Below are 19644 nucleotides of genomic sequence, written 5' to 3'. Positions count from 1 at the left end.
ACTAAGCGCAGGCTCAAGTATTTATATGAGCAAGTCTCGCCGGTCCAAATTACACCAATTGTTATCGAGCTCAAAGAAAAAAAATTGGTTGAAAGTAAAAGGATAAAACTTGCACACCCATCTTACGTCCACGCGTTGAGCGTAGAAAGTTTCTTTTTGTTCTTAATTGGTGCATCGAATACTTTCAGAGCCGGAGCGTTTGTATCCATTTGGACGGCATGACCCAATGTAGCAATGTAGTCTATGCTGTCGTAAAGCTCATACAGCTCATCATTCCATCGTCTGCGATATTCGCCGCTGCCAACGTGCAAAGGTCTAAAAATCTTGCGCAAAATCTTTCTCTCAAAATCTCCAAGGGACGCTTCATCGGATATTCTCATCGTCCACGCTTCTGCGCCATACGTTAGGACGGACATGATGAGAGCCTTGTAGAGTGTTAGTTTTGTTCATCGAGAGAGGAATTTACTACTCAGTTGCCTACTTAGTCCGAAGAAGCACTTGTTGGCAAGAGAGATTCTTCGTTGGATTTTAAGGCTAACATTGCTATTGGTGTTAATGCTGGTTCCTAAATAAACGAAGACTTTTATAACCTCAAAATCATAACTGCCAACAGTGACGTGGGTGCCGATACGTGAGTGCACCGACTGTGTGATTGATGACAGGAGGTACTACGTTTTTTCCTCGTTTACCACCAGACCCATTCGCTTTGCTTTTTTATCCTTTTTGGAAAAGGCAGATCGAAGAGGGCGGTTGTTAAATTGTACGCTCTTATAAAAAATTGCGCCTGAGTGATTAAATTTTGCGGCTCGCACGATTTTTTCCAACATCATCTTAAAGAAACCTCGTTTGGTATTAAACTGCTCGGAGAGGTTCTTCTCAATTCTGACGGCGCTGCTGGTATTGAGCAACGTCGTTGCATAGCCGTATTAATATAGTTTTGCGGTGATACCAAATTCATTTATCGCGGCATACAGGAAACTCCTTTTCGTACTGTCGAATGCAGCTTTGAAATCGACGAAAAGATGGTGTGTGTCGATTTTCCTTTCATGGGTATTTTCCAAGACTTCCCGCTTTGCGAATATCTGGTGGATCGTGGACTTTCCAGGTCTAAAGTCATACTGATAAGGTCCAATGAGTTGGTTGACGGTGGGTTTTCCGCCTTTCACACAATACGCTCGCTAGAACCTTATAGGCGATATAAGATAAGACTAATCCCACGGTAATTGGCACAGATTGCACGATCAGCCTTCTTATGGATTGGACGGAGCACACTTAAATGTGCGTTTAAAGTTTACTGGCTTCAAAATAACAAAAAATGGCATTTCTTTGGATTCATCTCTTGATTTCTTAGGCTACATTCCGCTGAAAGGCAATGACATTGGAAAAACTTAAATCTATATATCTCACATCTGAATACCATCTGGAAAATTTAGAACTTCTATTGAGATGAAAGCGTTAACGAAAATACCGAATATAAATTTTAAAGCATTTGAAAATATTGTAACGCGGTTCAAATTTTAATTTTATGCAACATGCATGCCGAATAACATTGAAGTTATGATTCTCTTATAATGAAAACCAAGCACCGGCTTTCCAATTTGATTCAACTCATACACCTATTTTCATACTTACTTTTACTTCATTAAGTAAATATTTACGGTTTTTTAACTGACGAGCCATAGCTGATTATACCGGGGAGTATCTAGTCAAATTCCACAAAAATGTTTGGCCCTCATAGCACTAAACCTTTTACGTTGATAAACAAGCAACTGCAGTGCCCAAGTCTATTTAAAAATTATACAAATTAAGCGGTTCTACCATAAATTTGCTTTCATATACTTAATTTTTGTTATATATTTGCGTACATTAACTCAAATCTTGCTTATCAATTGTTGTCTTATCACTTGACCAGAAGCTGATGAGTTGCGAGCGAATATACAAATTCCATAACTTGTATTACTGCATAGCTACTACGTCCAATTAGTTCTTGTACTCGTATTTGATTAAAAAGTTATTAATAAATATTTTGTTCGTTCGTACATATACATACTTATTTAGGGTGTTCCGATTTTGCTCACTCATAAATACTTTTATAGTAAATAAATACATTTTCGGATAAGATTTGTTTGATTTTGATAGATTTTGAACTTAATATCAAAGTCAGCTTCAGAAATAAATTTTATCGTTAATTTCTATCAAAAACTTTGTTATTTTGAAAGTTCTAAAAAAGGCTCAAAATCCTGGTGAGCTGGGTAACGAAGCACAAAATTTAAGTGCTTTTCACAGTATGTTTTCGTCGTACATAGAAGCATAGGATTGATATTAAAATTAAATTCCCAATCGGAAGGCTTATAATTTTTTCAAATGGCGTCGTCATATGACACTTGTGAACTAGGCAGCTCCTGTATATGAACCGACAAGCACTGAACCGCGTAAGGGGCAAAATAAAGATTTCCATCACTCAAAATTGTTTGTTTTTATTTAGTAAAAAAGTTATTCAAAAACAAAATTTGATGGTTAATTTTGTACCATCTTGTATTCGAGCTATTGGGGCAAGTTAGTGATGTGAAGAATAAAACCCGTGCACGTAGCTCAAGAACAACCGAACAAATTTCTGTTGTAGCCGAAAGTTTAGAAGAAAACCCAGATTTGTCCATTCCTCGTCGTTCTTTGGTATTAGGCATTCCACAAACGTCATTACACCGTATTTTGCATAAAGATTTGAGTCTTAAGGCTTATAAAGTCCAGTTAACACAAGAACTCAAGCCAGCCGATCATCAACAACGTCGTGTCTTATCTGATTGGGTCGTTGAAATGCATGAAATGATGAGACCCATTTCCACCTCGGTGGCTTCGTCAACAAGTCAAATTGTCGGATCTGGGGCTCAGAAAATCGGAGAGTTATTGTAGGAAAGCATCTCTATCCTCAACGTGTGACTGTTTGGTGCGGTTTATGGTCCGGCGGAGTCATTGGACCTTACTTTTTCAAAAATGAAGCTGAAGCAACAGTTACGGTCAATGGATTGCGCTATCGAGAGATTGATTAACGATTTTTATAGCCGAAATTGAATGGTATTGATCTGGACAACATTTATTTTCAACAAGACGGCGCTACGTGCCACACAAGCAACGAAACCATTGATCTTTTAACAAAATAACACCTCTTATTGAAAAACCCTTTAAATGTTCAAATATAAATTAAATAACTCTTAATTGTGATTTTTATATATTAACATTTTTGAGTTTTATTTTTAAGGATCAAAACTCATGTCAATGCTTTTCCGACTCTTTTGTTGATAATGTTGATAATACAAATCTTTATTTTTCGTACGTTTTTCGCATACGAAATGAACCGCGCTAAGGTTACATAGCAGTAAATTTAAATTAGGAATTAGTTTATTATTATTATTATTTTTAAGGCACGTGTTGATGAAAATATTTTGAAATTAATGTAAAAAATGTATTAAGGCACACTGAATTGGTGGTATCAGTACAACAGCAGATTTGTTCTACTTATTTTAATTATTTTCTGTTATTTTAAATATTGCTTTGCTATGATTTGATAAGTCGTGCGATGTGATATGACATTGACCCGATTTCGATGTGATGTGATATGATAACACATCATATCAATCATAAATCACCATGAGACATGATAAATGTGGTGTGTTTTGACCATCATGTGATCTGATGAGATGTACTGTAAAATGTTGATATAAATGGGTTACGATATGATTTATTGTACTTGTAATACTAGTATGTATTTGTTTTGTATAACGCTAGAACTTCACATCAGCTCTTTCTTTCGTTGTGATTTTCGGAGTTGTTCAGGTTTTATAGCCGTTAGAAGCAGGCCACTCCACACGATAATTTTTAGGCGTGACATTTCTTCGCGTTATTTACATTTGTAAGCATTATCGGAGTTTTATTAATTATTGTGTTAAATAACTGCTTATTTGCCCCTTTTTAGTTATACCATATTTGATAATAATATTATTTTTATTTAAAATTGTAATGCCCAATCGCAGCAGACAACGGCGTATGCAACAAAGCCTGAAAGTATCAAGGATGATAGCTAAAGCTAAGCTAAAGCTAAATTTTGTGAAACACAAAGCGAATGACGTAGAATCCAAAGTTCTCCTCAAAAAAATTTTTTTTTCACCATACCTAACGAGCTAATCTGGTATCTACCATCCTTAGTTGACTCCAAAGTTACCCCCAAAATTTTTCTTTCCACCATACCTATCGAGCAAACCTGGTAATCTATCATCCTTGGGCCTTCAGCTATAGTGTAAAACGAAATTGAGTGAGTAACTTCGGCTGCCACGTCCCTGGGTACTCGGCAGCAGAATTCTGCCCGTTCATTTCACACGTATTCACATACTCGTCCAATCAGTCGTTCTTCAGAAGGCAACGACGAAACATGAGTGAAGACTGTGTTGATTTTTTTCGTATGTCACCAACACAATCTCAGTTTTTTCGTACACAAAGCGGTGTCATGGCCCCGGTTACGTCAGCCAATCAACTGACGCTTTCAAATTCGCTGAGAGCCGGTTAACGACCTGTTGATCACATGAAAGGACGGATGTGAGCGTTAGCGAGACGATATTTTTGATTCATACGAAACGGATACGGCTTGATATGATTGGCTGGGATGTGATATTATATTATGTGATGTGCTATACTATGATGTGATGTGTTGCATCTGCGTATGTGTGATATGGAAACAAGCATACAGCTCAGTCTGGTGTAATGCATGTGATGTGATATAATTTTTTGTGATATGTGGGATGTAATGAGCTTTGAGCATTGATCATCATGTGATGTGGTACGATGTGATGTGAAGAATGTGATATGATATGATTTTTTGTGATGCGATAGATGCCTTGTGAAATGATATGGTTTGGTCATTATATGAAGTGATGTGATATGATAGGAACAATGTGATATGATGTATTTTAATCATCATGTGATGTGATATGATGATGGTGTAAATAATGTGATTTGCTATTTAGGGATGTGGCCGCGGCCGCCGTAGCCGAATGGGTTGGTGCGTGATTACCATTCGGAATTCACATAGAGAACGTTGGTTCGAATCTCGGTGAAACACCAAAACATTTTTGTAATAGCGGTCGCCCCTCGGCAGGCAATGGCAAACCTCCGAGTGTATTTCTGACATGAAAAAGCTCCTCATAAAAATATCTGCCGTTCGGAGTCGGCTTGAAACTGTAGATCCCTCCATTTGTGGAACAACATCAAGACGCACATCACAAATAGGAGGTGGAGCTCAGCCAAACACCCAAAAAGGGTGTACGCGCCAATTATATATATATATATATATTAAGCCGGGTCGATTTGTGGGGAGGCAAAAAAATCGCCCATTGCTCTGTGAAAATCATATTCTAGGGATCAAAATAAGAAACTTTGCCGAAGGAACCATACCTCTAAAACGAATTCTGATGTCCCCCAATTTGGGTCGAACTTTTTAGTTTATTTTCTCATGTAAAGGCCAAAAATGGTGATATTTTGAAATGATTGTATGGGGAACCCCCCAGGGGAGTTCCAGGGGGTGTGCCACTGGCATGGGTGGATCGGCCGTCCAAAGTTAGTGGGGGTCGGTCATACATTTGGACTCGATTGGAGCACTCCAAATGGGTCAAAGTGGGATTTTTCGTTCCACCCAAATTAGGGGAGATCAGAATTCGTTTTCCTTCCTTCGACAAAGTTTCTTATTTTGATCCCTAGAACACGATTTTCACAGAGCAATGAGCGATTTTTAAATCGACCCGCCCTAATATATATAATATATATTCAGGGATGTGATGGATCCCATATTACATGACTTCTGTGCCGCGATAGAAGTGATACGATATTATAATACATATGTATATGGCTTTTGTAGCAGTATAAACACTCCCCATACATGTACGGAGAATGCTGCTGTAGTGATAGTGTTGCTGTAGGCCGGATATAAGTCCGGATCGTTCCGGTAGTGTAGAACCGACTGTCGTGCAAACGTCTGTCTGATCATCATACGATACGATTGATGTCATGTGATATGATGTGTTTTGATCATCATCTGACGTCATGTGATATGATATGATATGAAGAATACGATTTGCTGTGCGATGATGTGAACAACCCGATATTGCATGCCGTGCCGTAAGGTGATAGAATTGATATGATATTGTAGCATTTCTTCTGACTATCATATGATGTGATGTATGTGTTTTGTTGTGATAAGGAATTCGCTCTCTGAGCTAAGAGTCTGAATCTAGCTGAAGAGATTATTATTTATTAAATTTCCAATAATTGTATCAGATTTTTTTTTTTAGAATAGGATCAGAAATCAAAAACGTTTACAAACGAAACTAAAGCAATCAAGACAAAGCTCAAATTTATTTTCAATAGGTCAATAAAACAACAGCGATTATTAGTATTTTATTTTGTTTATTTGTATGCATTCCACTCTCCACCATCCGTGAACTTGCCTATCACATCCACTTATCACTCCAACCATCTGTCTATCGGCAAAATACGCCTTAAACATAGCGAAGTGATGGAGCTCCTCGTATAATCGAATACAAGTTTGTTAGTAAGTTGTAGTTTTTAAATCGATCAACAACTCTATAAAGCAACTTTACAAATAGCACTTAAAAATGAATTTTAATCGAATGGACTCTACGCAGCGGCTGTTGGTTGATGCAAAACTATTTGGTTTAAAAGTTACTGGTGAGAGTGACTAATGTTTTCTAGTGTTGTTGCTAAACGAGCAAATTTTATCAGTAAAATTGAATTAATTAAAAAAGTGACTAATTGATGTTAGGATAGCATTCGAATGTGTCCTATTTCGATTACATGGCATGGCAACCAATTACAAACACCACGCCCCGCTACGCCAATGCCAAAGACAGCAGCAACACCAGCGAGGTGATTGTATCGCACCAACGCAAAATGCGAAAGGCAAATAAAGGAGAACACGCAAAATGTGCACGCGTACTTTTGCAAGCGAATGGTGGTGAGGTAATGCTGTGCATGCCATGCGAGTGCCGCATTGCCGTTAGTGATATATTGATTTTTGTGCCAAATGTGGGTTCTCTGTAGGCAGTAGATTCGTGTCCGACTTTACCACAGTGCTATTAATTTATTGTGTTGGGCTTAATGTTTCTTGTGGTGCAAGAAATAGGCCAACAACAATGGCAGTAATGAGCTGCGAAACGTATACGTTTTATAGAATTTCATTCTGAAGGCAGTAATGCCGGCAGTAATTGCAGGCGATTCTTTGCAGTAATTAAGACGTACAGCATTAAAAGTTTCATGTGCGTTTAGCTTGGTTGAAGTAGTTTTAAACATTTAATTGCTTTCCTTTGCTTATACTTCTTCATTTAGTGTTCGACTGGCGTTTTATATATTCCTTTTTCTTGTAACTTTAATTTCAGGTTCCGATTCTCCCACATCTATTGCAGCGGCAAGACAGGTGAAGACACCGGTGCCCGGTGAAGTCGCCGACGATGTGCTTCCTAATGAAATCTCAGCCCCCTATGAAGTACCGCAATTCCCTATCGAACAGATTGAGAAGAAATTACAAATACAGAGACACTTAAATGAGTCCATAACCACAACGTAAGTTTCACTCGAAAATAAATTTAAGTAGGTAATTAGTAGGTATGGTTTTAAAACGTATATAAAGGGTGATTTTTCAAAAAAAAAAAACACACGTAAAATTCAGAAAAATGCATGACATTTTTATTTAAATCGATAGTACAGTCCATATAATTTAATGTTTGAAGATTATTTCATGCGAATGTTGACCGCGAGTGCGCTTCAAATGGTTCATCCGCTTAGTCCAATTTTGGCATACTCTTTCCAATGTTTCGGCCGGTATCTCACATAGAAATGCTTTAATATTGTCTTCCAATGCGTTAATTGAAGCAGGCTTGTCTGAATAGATATGAGCTTTCACATAGCCCCACAAAAAATAATCTGAAGGCGTTATATCGCACGATCTGGGTGGCCAATTGACAGGTCCCGAACGTGAAATAAAATGTTCACCGAACTCGCCTCTCAACAAGCCCATTGTTACGCGTGCTGTGTGGCATGTGGCACCGTCTTGCTGAAACCACATGTCATGCAAGTCAAGCTCTTGCATTTTGGGCAAAAAAAAAGTTGGATATCATTTCACGGTAGCGCTTACCATTTACAGTTACGTTACGATTCGCAGCATCTTTGAAGAAGTATGGTCCAATGATACCTCCAGCCCATAAACCGCTCCAAACTGTGACCTTTTCTGGAATTATTGGTAGCTCTTGCAATTCTTCTGGCTGATCTTCACTCCAAAATCGACAATTCTGCTTATTTACGTACCCATTGATCCAAAAATGAGCTTCGTCGCTGAACACAATTGTTCGATAAAAAAGTGGATCTTCAGCCAACTTTCCAAGAGTCCATTCACCAAAAATTCTGCGTTGCGGCTTCAATTCTTGCACCAGCTGTATTTTGGAAGGCTTCACACCTAAATCCTTTCGCAAATTTTCCACGTTGTTGAGTAACAGAGGCCCAATTGCTGCGAATGGCGACGAACCGATAATTGATGGCCATTATTAACACTGGCCGATACAGCTGCGATATTTTCTTCAGTTCGCACTCTACGTAAGCGTGTTGGTGGTTTGATGTCCAATAATGTAAATTTAGTTCTAAATTTAGTCACAATAGCTCGAATAGCCGCTTCAGTGGGTGGATTAAACTGACCATAAAATGGAAGAAGCGCGCGGTAAACTATCTTAACAGAACACGCACTTTTATAATAAAATTCAATGATTTGCAAGCGTTGTTCGTTTGTAAGACGATTCATGGTTAAATTATAGACCAAACTGAAGATGTTTGATATTGAAACAAAACACGAAACGTGCGTCAGCTGTTTAAACCAACTGTTTAAAAAGATAATAGCTAAAAAATCACCCTTTATTTACATATATGCATAGGTATATCTATGGTATCTATGGACTTTTGTCAAAACCACTTAACCACTCTCAACCTTTTATGCAATAGTAATTTATTCATAACTGTATCTGAAAAAATCATTTCCATTAAAGTCGAAATAAAATTTGTTTATGAAATAAAATGATCAGCCTAAAAGCAAAACTGGTAAAGTGAAATAAGTAAAAGCCCACAAAGTATCCGATGGTATGAATCCTTTTAGTTTTCAATTTCAATAGTCCCAACCGATACGTAGGACCTCAGCAAAAATAAACATTTTTTACACTTCAATTAGTTTTTTAGAAATTCCGTTTTTTGTCCATATAAAATAAAACTTGAAAGCTCTTTTTATATATTGTATATATATATAGAACTAAAAGGTAGAGCGCGATGCTCTTTTCAAGTTTCTCGTAACTCAACTCAGCGAGCTCTAATTCAGCACTAGCCCAAGTAATGTTACAAGGATGGAGCTTTGTAGGCTAATCAGGCCTCATAATGGTGGTCGCCGGAGCCGTTTCGAAACCCACTACGCGCATTCTTAAGCGATTTTAGCCGAGTTTAACAAAGCGCGCCAGCCATTTCTTTCTTCTGTTAACCGGCGCCAGTTAGAAACACCAAGTGAAGCCAAGATCTTCTTCACCTGATCTTTCCAACGCAGAGGAGACCGTCCTCTTCCTTTGCTACCATTAGGTGGTACCGCATCGAATACTTTCAGAGCCGGAGCGTTAATTTCCATTCGGACGACATGACGCAACTAACAAAGCCGCTGGATCTTTATTCGCTGCGCTATGTCTGTGGCCTTGTAAAGCTCATTGTTCCATCGCCAACGATACTCGGAATCACCAACGTGCAAAGCTCCAAAAACCTTCGGCATAATCAAACACTCCAAGGGACGCCTCATTGGATATTGTCATCGTCGAAATTTTGCGTCATAGGATAGGACAGGCATGATATATAAGTGTTAGTTTTGTTCGTCGAAGGAGGACTTTACTACTCAATTGCCTACTTAGTCCAAAGTAGCACTTGTTGGCAAGAGAGATTATCCGATGGATTTCAATGCTGACATTGTTATCGGTGTTAATGCTGGGTCCTATATAAACGAGGTCTACGAGCATTAATCACCAAATTTTAGAAAATACTTTTTCTGTCATAAAAAAGTTGCACATGAAAACCATCTGCCGTTCAGAGGCGGCATAAAACTGTAGGTCCCTCTATTTGTAGAAAATAGAAGCGCGCCAAACAGAGGATGCAAGCGTTAATTTTACCACTCGGTGGCGCAAAATCAATCTTATAATTGTGTTTTTGAATAACTTTATTTTCTTATGTAAATGCCTAAAACGAAAGAAAAAACTAATACAGGGCCCGCCATCTATCGTTACGGATTTGAACTAGGTATTATTTGAAGAATGGTAACACTTAGCTGTCATCTGATTTGACAGAAAATTAGTTTTATTCTTCCGCTGAACGAAAATGGTTGTGTATACGCTCAAAGAACGCTGGGAAATATTGCGACATTACTTTGAAAATCATGGTAATGTTGCAGAATGTGTACGAATGTATACTTAAAGAAGATGAAGACTTTTACCGAAAAATCATCTTTTCGGATGAAGCTTATTTCCATCTCGGCGGGTATGTTAACAAGCAAAATTGCCGCATTTGGGGCTCAGAAAACCCGCACGCACTCGAAGAAAAGCCGATGCATTCACAACGAGTCACTGTTTGCTGCGGATTTTGGTCGAGAGGCATCATTGGTCCATTTTTCTTCGAAAATGAGCGAGGAGTGGCCGTAACCGTCAATGGAGAGCGTTACCGGGCCATGTTGCACGAATTTTTGTTCCAAAAAATTGAAGAGGAGGCATTGGCATTTGGTTCTAACAAGATGGCGCTACTTGCCACACAGCGAATGCTACGATCAATCTTTTGCGCACTGTCTTCGAAGATCGCATTATCAGCCGAAATTCTGATATCGTTTGGCCGCCTCGGAGCTGCGATTTGACGCCGTTGGATTATTATCTTTGGGGTGCCGTCAAAGACCAGTGTTATGTCAACAAACCAGCAACAATTGATGCACTGAAGACTAACATACGCGATGTCATAGCTGAAATACAGCCGCATACAATCGAAAATGTGTTGAAAAATTGGTCCGAACGTATGGGATGGTGCATGGCTAGCCGAGGCAGCCATATAAATAAAGTTGTGTTCCATCATTAACCGGAAGGATTGTACCTCAAAATAAAAAAAAAACAGTTTGGAAAAATATTGAGTAGTTTCTTTTTTATAGCATTTTTAATTCCGTAAAGTTATATGGCGGACCCTTTATTTCGTTGAATGCCCTCGGCGTTTCAGCACTGCATCACACCTTCGTGGTAAAGAGTCTATGCGAACCTCACACCCGTTTTAATGGGATTCCTTTCCATGCCTCTTTTACTACCTTCCATAAATCTCTAGAATTGGTTAGTTTGCGTTCACCAACATTTTTTTTTTTTTTGTCAGCCCAGAAGTTTTCTAGTTTTCCATGGATTGAGTTCGGGAGACTGAGCAGGACAACGCATAACCTATACTCCGTTGACCCTAAATCATTCTTTTGCAACTTGCTGTAGCCTGTACTACCAAACAATTCGATTTGGCTTTCATCTGGCCACGATGTATTATATTTGGCAATTTATATACTTACGGGCCAGTAGCGGTACTTCTCATATACTTCTTGCGAATAATTTTTGCTGCAACAAACTAAGATCGTTTCGGATGACTCTGTTTGATGCAAATTGATTACTTTTCCAGTAACGAACCCTGTGATCAAAAAGTACAGGAAATGTTTAATTTAAACTAACCGCGCTCATGGGTACCGGCCCATATTTTTTTCTTATGTTGGTAGGATTGTAAGACACATCTGTCACATTTTAGCGCCATCGGACCATTAGGCCGGCCGGATTCTTGAATTTTGCATGATGATAACGCACCATCGCACCGAGCCGAAATTGTGCTGGATTATTTGACCAAATACCAAGTAAATACCATCGTGCAAGCACCGTATTCGCCTGATATGGCCCCGAGTGACTTCTTTTTGTTTCTCAAGTTGAAGTTACCACTTCGTGGAAGGAGATTTTACTCGAGAAGAGGAGATCAAAGAGAATGCGACGAAGGAGCTGCAGGCCATCTCTTCGTCGGCCTACCAGGGGTGCATAAAGGACTACATAGTTAAAACGTTGGCACATGCGTGTTGCTTCAGACTGGTCATATTTTGAAGGAGATAAAATAAATTTGCGTGAAATTTAACTCTGCTTTGTTTTATATAAACATTCCCGGTACTTTCTAGTCATAGGGTATCATATTTCTATCGTCTTTAGCGGATATTTTGTGCTGTCGTCCGCGAGTTTTATGCTTACAATTTTTATAATTTAAGACATTTTCTATCGCTTGAGCAGAACATCCTATGAAACCTTGAATTTCCTCTACCCACTTGAATCAAAAAAAGCAATACATGTGTAAACTAGCAATAGTTTATTAAAATTGCTGATAGGTTACTTACTTTTCAAATTTTGTGTATATAAATTAAAAGTTTTTTTTTAATTTGATTAAAAAGCGTTACACTCCTAATCTTTTGTGTAAAGCAGTAATAAGTGACCCAGAAAATAAGTTATCCTGCTGTAATATAAATACCGCAGCAATACAATTTTGCCTCAGATTTTAGACTATCGTTCTGTTAGGTGTTGCGCTAAGGTGCAAAGTACAGTATAGAGTTTTCATGCCGGCACTCCTATTACTTAGAGAGATGAGGTTATCTATCATCTGTGTGTAGATGTGCCCAGTTTCCCGTTGGTCACGTAGCGTTCGGAGGAGACAAAATTCACTATCCTCAGTCCACCCCAGACTCTTTATTTTTAGCTTTTGTGCTATTATTTGTGACAACAATTTTTAAAAGAAATTGATTATTTAAAACATACAATATTTTTATAAAATAATTGAAATGAACTTATTTTACGGTAAATTGAGCTCAAAAAAGATTTGAATATTGGCACCTTGACCATCCGAATCTCTTGGCATAAGCTATTTATCGCTGAGTTACCGTATTAAATCAGTCACAAATATGTTGCTGAGTACTTGTACGTTATAAAGCTACCTCCACGTGGGCAAGACGATACTATGATGTGAAAGGTAGAACACACATATGCATTGCAGATGCATAGGTACCAGATTTCCGAATCGTGCGAAATTTATTCAATAAATAGCAATAATGGCAAGACTTCCTAATTTATGCCGTAATTTGTTCAATTAATTGACGTGCACCAATACATATATTTGCACAAAGGCATGTAAATATATCTAAGATTTAATATTTTCGATTAATGACACCACTCTATTCCCCCCTTTGTGAACATTTTGAATAGATGCCAAAATTTTCAAATGATTATAGGCAGTAGGTTTTCATTGAACTGTCAAGTGTCTTATTTATTGTGTGAAGGGAATATTTATACATTGTGATATACTGTGCTCTATGGGCTTATTTATATTTCAAATAATTTTGATTAACGCAGTCTGATTTATTTGGACTGTGGAACGTACAAATGGCAGTGTGTTACAAAAATAGTACAACCCGATGACTAAATCCAGGCGCTGATCTTTTCAGGATAATATAAAAGTTGCGGCTCGATAAGAAAACCACAATTGTATGGTTTGAAATGCATTTTATTATTCAGTATAGTTTCTCTGTATATCAATACTTTTCTTTTCACGAGATTCCAATTTATGAATTCCATCCCTGAAGTGAGAATCTGGGAGGGCTGAAAAACACGCTTCCACAGGTGTTACATCCTGTCAAAAAAATATCGGTAATTGTTCATTTTCATTTAAAAAGCGCGCGTTACGTATATGTCTTAATTTTTTTAGCTGAAATGTTGGTACAACTGTCCTCTATAGTGTTGAGGGTGATCTGTCAATTAGCTTGTTTTTGGCATTTAATTATTTCAGTCAACCGCAGGTGTGCTCTGCGATTTTCACTATGGATAAAAATATCAAACAAAGAATCTGTCTTAAATTTTGTGTTTTGAACGGGATTTCGAGTGCCAAACCATTGTAAATGTTGCAGAAAGCTTCTAGCAAGTGTGCGTTATCAAAAACACGAAAAACACGGTCTACGAGTGGTATAAGGCTTTTGCAGAGGGCCGAGAAGTCGTGGAAGATTTGCGCCGCTCTGGTCGCCCATCAGCGTCTTCATCGGATGCAAACGTAGACAAAGTCAATGAAATGGTGTTGTAAAACCATCATTTAAGTTTGAGAGTGGTAGCTCATGACCTTAGCGCGTCTCACGAATTCGCAACATTTTACACCATCAATTGGGCATGAGACGCGTTGGGCTCGACTCGCTCCAAGAGAGATGAATTTCTTTCAAAAATTCATCGGAAGAAGGTGGCTGAAGACATGCTTGAGCAAGTGAATTCGGGCCCAACGTTTATCCAGCGCATCGTAACAAGTGATGAGACGGGGAGATTGTCACCTTTAACCTAAGTGTACTTTGAGCAGCGATGGGAAAAGCGTGAAAGTCGTTGGGAACTAAATGCAAAACGACATTAAGGGCTGCACTGGGGCAAGTTAAAAGTAATGAAATTCTGACTGCCGAACATAAACGCTGGTTTACAGAGCACTTAAATTAACCACGCTAACTTACTCGTTCCACAATGACTTATTTTGTATCCTACTGACCTGAATAACTACTCACATATTCTGATTTTCGCAAATATACTTTCTAATGTGAATAAAGTAAATAATCGTATCTCCACAAGTTACTTATTTCAATTTACACTGCAGACCGATAGCAGTGACACTAATATCGATGCACATAGTTACATATGCACACACATATATGAGTAGTTGCACACATACGAATAGTACTTACATAGGTATATATAATTCCATACTACTACTCAGTTTTGGACGTTCTTACCGGCCTGTCTGTAAGTGGCTTCACTCAACTGCCATTTCAGTGTCTCTATCCTCCCTCTATGGCATGCACCCACCATATGTCATGAGTATCGTATAAAGCTGTCAGTTAGTGTTGTCAAATATGACCGTTGAATAGGGGCGCTTTAGTACATAGCTTAGCTGTGCGTACACACCTCTGCGTGCTGTATTGAAAATTTGTCAGAATTTCTCGCCGTAGAAGCGTTTCGACGTTCTTCTACACACGCTTACGTAAACCAGCTCAGCTGGCGGCATTTCGCGACATATCATCTTTGACACCATCAACGACCATTCATCAGTGTTTGGTGTTTGGCAGCTTTTACGGACTTACCTCTGAAATGTGCACCTGAAGAGTGGCAATACACATTCGTACGCACGTATTCATGTGTTAATGAACACGTATTTGTTCATGTATTTAAAATATATTTGCACGTCTATAACTTAGGACTGTTTGTTAGTTGCATACAACCCACAGATTAGGTTTATTTTGTTTTAGTATGATTTTTGCATTCAAATGATTTGGAACACGGTCTCCGCGTCTTTAACATCGTAGTGGTGGTCGTGGTCGTGGTCGGTGTCCAATGTTGTTGCAACAATTGTAGACCAGACTCATTAGTTTTCGCCAATAGTAGTAACTTGTGCGTACAACGTGCCCACCGATAAAGCTACCATCTACGCGGCCGCAACAGAAAATTGGACAGTCGACACCAAAAAATCGGGTCGTGCATTTCCATTTTTCTAGCTGTACATATAAGCATCTATTCGGAACCCGAGTTTGTCATTCAAAACTCTATTTTTTAACGTTTAGTGCCTACATAGATATGTGTATAAGTTTTGAATAAATTCTGCACGCGCCATGCTGAAACACACATAAGTGCATACAGACCGCGACAAACGACGACAGCACATCAACACCTTGACAAGTGTTGACAATTTTACTTTTTTGAATATTCATTCGATTTTTTTTATATACAATAAATATAGTTCATTGTTTTTACAATGACTGCTTTTTCGCACTAAAAACAAAACTTAAAATCTTCAATATCAGTGTAAAACCAGTTAACCTATATGGTTCTGAGACCTGGCTTATGTCTGACCACATAAGTCGACGTCTTCAAATGTTTGCCAACAAATGCCTCAGAATTATACGCCGTATCTTTTGGCCGAGAACAATCTCCAATATGGACCTGCTTCTGCTTACTAAAAGCTGCTCAATAAATTCCGAAATAAAAAGACGAAAATGGAATTGGGTTGGTACAAAGTGAAGTCCAAAACAAACAAGACTGAGCTAAAATAGAAACGGCAGGAGCTTTGTTCTGATACCTTTGAGATCTCATTAATTTGCTGTAAGAAAGGCTTACCGAAAGAGCAGAGTCGTGCCCTACCTAGCCCTGGACATTCACATAAGTAGTGGAAAATACTTTCCCTCACCCATTCCGCTTGACAGCTTCTGCAGATGGGATTGAAGGGGAGGTTGAGTCTGGCTGCTTGATCCCCTTCTTTCCAATGACCTGTAAGGGTTGCAGTGATGCGTGAAATGTTTGGTCGAGAGCATCCTAACATGAAATTGCCCTTTGCTCCATTCGGCTCTCATTGGAAAACGTACCGTAAAGTCTTTCTTGAAGTTAAAGTCAGGAACTGTGTAGTCTGATTCGTTTTTGAGCAGCGAGGGTCCCTGTAGGAGGATCTTGCTGTGACCGTACGATCTTATTGTCCAGCTTCCTATGTATCTGAGTCTCACCGCGCTGCAAGTAGCGATTGTTTTTATATGTGAGTCTAATGATAATAGATGAGTTAGTACATTAAGTGCATCAGTAGACTGCTCCTGTAGTTAAGATACACGCTGTTCTTTGTATTTTCTTCAGCATGATTTAGCTGTATTTCATTTCTATTGCGGACCACCAGACTAGAAGCGCATACTTTAGTAGTGGCTTTATAATGGCTGTGTAGGACCAATTGGATAGTTTTGGTTGGAGATCTGATTTTTTACCCAACATTCTCTTACACGTTTAAAGTGCTATATTTGCTTTCTTTACCCTGTACCCTACTTTTGACCTCCAGCTAAGTTTGGGATCTAAGATAACACCTAAGTATTTTGCCTGTTGGATTAGCATAAGACTAATTTTGGAGGATTAAAGTTTGGAATCTTGGTTCTTGGCTACTCTCTTACTTTAATTCATGTTATTAAAAAAAATACTCCTAATAATACCAGGTAAATTATGCGCAAAATCTCAGAACGATTGGTGCAGTAGAGTTTGACTTATAGCACACGGCAGGCTCCAAAAATAACAAGTCTAATAACAACGCTTTAAAATCGAGCAGGTTTAGAAATCCGGCCTGGAGCAATGGACGTTCCGATACTTATAACTTCGTAAATTTTCCCTGGATTTACTAGAAATATTCTTTAGCTATTATGGATAATTTAAAAAAAATAAAAACCAAAAGTCTTCAATAAACTCCACTTCTTCTTGCTTCAAGAAATTCTTCAACATATCGTGACATTCCGTTGTAAAATGAATTCACATTCTACGAGAAAAGTATTGGGAATTAAAAGTTTTAAAAGCTCTTCAAAATTAAAAACAATATCTGACGGTAAATAGAGAATATCATTATCAATGTACACCCCGTTCGTCTCGAAAACACAGAATTTGCGGGAAGTCATGCTTCATAATTACCTTTTAAAGAAAAGAGCAGCTGAAACGTGTCGTATATTGATCAATATTTACGGCAATCACACTCCATCAAATGCAACTTGTAAAGATGCATCGCATCGTTACTGGCGATGAAAAATGGATCTATTATGATAACTCTAAGCGTCGAAAAAGTTGGAGCCTGCCAGGGGAACCAGGTCCATTGTAGGCGAAAAAAAATATTCATGCTTCAAAGGTTATGTTGTACAGCTGGTGGGATTAGAAGGGTGTCATCTATTGTGAATTCCTTAAACCATCTGAAACAATCACTGGCGATCGTTACCGACTGCAGCTAATGCGTTTGAATTGACGAGCTCTTAAAGAAAAGCGGCCGGAATGGGACGGTAGTCATGTCAAACTGATTTTGCTGCATGACAACGCCAGGCCACACGTTGCTAGATCGGTCCAGATATTAGAGGGATTGAATTGGGAAATCTTGCCCCACCCGCCGTATTCCCCAGACATTGCAGATTCGGATTACCATCTGTTCCGATCAATGCAGTCAGCAAGTCAAAAGAACTCGAATTTTTCGTCAGAGAAATCCATATGCTACCTGAAAGATGGAGTAAAGTTAAAGCTTCCAATCGCACATACTTCACATACGAGACGGAAACTTATTCCCATACCAAATATTTTCTTGACCAATTTCCCGTACTTTTTTAACAGTCTCTACTGTGCTGCAAAAAAAATGCTTTTTTCCAAAAAGTCATTTCGTAACTTTCCTTTATGATTAAAAACCGAAAGTTTCTTTCATATTTATACCTGGTGTAATTTGAACTCTTTGACTTTGTTTTCGTGTCACACGAAATTCACTCATTCAATTAATGGCATTTAAAGAGTGTGGAGGTCAACACCTTTTGCCAGAATTTCTGTATTGTCAATTTGTTTTTCACATGAACAATAGCGGCTTTAGTACTCCTAACATCTTGCAAAATATGTAATCGCCCATTGATTGAGGGTTTAGTCCGCAAAAAGTTGAACGATTGCCAACAATCCTAATCTAGTCGTACGAGTATCTGTGGCAACAGCCGGCATTGTGAAGGTGCGTGTACAGAATGGCGTGTGCCACTTGCTTATACTTGTAATCTTTTTTGTCTGAACTTCAAAAAAAAAAGAGATAATAACAACAATAATAGCAATCGATCATAATATTTTCATCGAGTCGAAATTGTTAATAGTGAAACGAAGTGTACAGATGACTTTGACAGTTTTTAAGTATTTTTTAGAGACATTTGCTTTTGAGTTGTTATAGTTAAAAGTCTCTTGCCGGCGACAAACAAAGTGTTTAAATTCTATTCATGCTAATGATATACATACATAATTATTAAAAAAAAGTGCCTTATTTAAACAATCAAATATAGTGATAAGACGTGACGCGTCTGTACGTTGAAAAATGTCTTTCGCCTGTGATACTTATAAATTTAAAACATTCGAGTTATTCTACAGGTAAGATGCTGTTTTTTGTTTTTCATTTCAACTAAATGTTATGGGTAATCGGTAAAAAATATACATCCGGATTAAGGGCCTTTCTCTCAACTAACTTCTAGCTTAGGTTAGATTGTAGCGGTTTCCACTATGTAGCCCACTGTAAAACCAATGAACTTCACAGTACTGAGATTTTCCAATTCATCCAATTCGTTCCAAATCATGGACTTTGCGATATGTTGTTCTTGAAGATCGCTGAAAAAACTGAACGAAACTAACTAATTGTTTCTTTTTTTTTTACTTCGTGGCAGCTTGTGTCGGAACATAAAAAAAGATGACTTTTTAGTTTGGTATTCGTAACTTTTCTATGTCTTACTCAGTGATAAGGCTAATTATATCGCTAGTTTGTGGGACTTATAAGTACATCGGCTAAGTCGACAAGCAGATAACTGCGTATATTTTGTTCTAGTTACACACTCGATGTCTACGGAGATTCAGATTTCAAATAAACTACCTTGGCTTTTGAAATTACCGCACCACTTGTTTGTCATATTATCCACCTAACCCTAACCTGTCCTACAGAAATGAAACTACA

At 38.2% G+C, this 19644-nt stretch overlaps 1 protein-coding gene across 8 annotated transcripts in view; it reads left to right on the top strand.

Annotated features, from left to right (window-relative positions):
- LOC129239273 (AMP deaminase 2) overlaps window positions 1-19644 on the top strand; it is an 86413-nt gene that overhangs the window by 40786 nt on the left and 25983 nt on the right. For 4 of the 8 annotated variants that reach the window (XM_054874657.1, XM_054874656.1, XM_054874655.1 and 1 more), the window contains one exon: window positions 7440-7623. In XM_054874657.1, coding sequence (XP_054730632.1) covers window positions 7440-7623 — 184 coding nt within the window. Of the gene's footprint in view, window positions 1-6636; window positions 6733-7439; window positions 7624-15487; window positions 15708-18802; window positions 19071-19644 lie in introns of those variants that run through there. The other 4 variants (XM_054874659.1, XM_054874662.1, XM_054874661.1 and 1 more) reach the window with 4 other exon arrangements.

Source organism: Anastrepha obliqua, chromosome 2 (assembly GCF_027943255.1).
Source record: "Anastrepha obliqua isolate idAnaObli1 chromosome 2, idAnaObli1_1.0, whole genome shotgun sequence".
Classification (NCBI taxonomy): domain Eukaryota; kingdom Metazoa; phylum Arthropoda; class Insecta; order Diptera; family Tephritidae; genus Anastrepha; species Anastrepha obliqua.
This window is presented reverse-complemented; position numbering and strand designations above follow the sequence as displayed.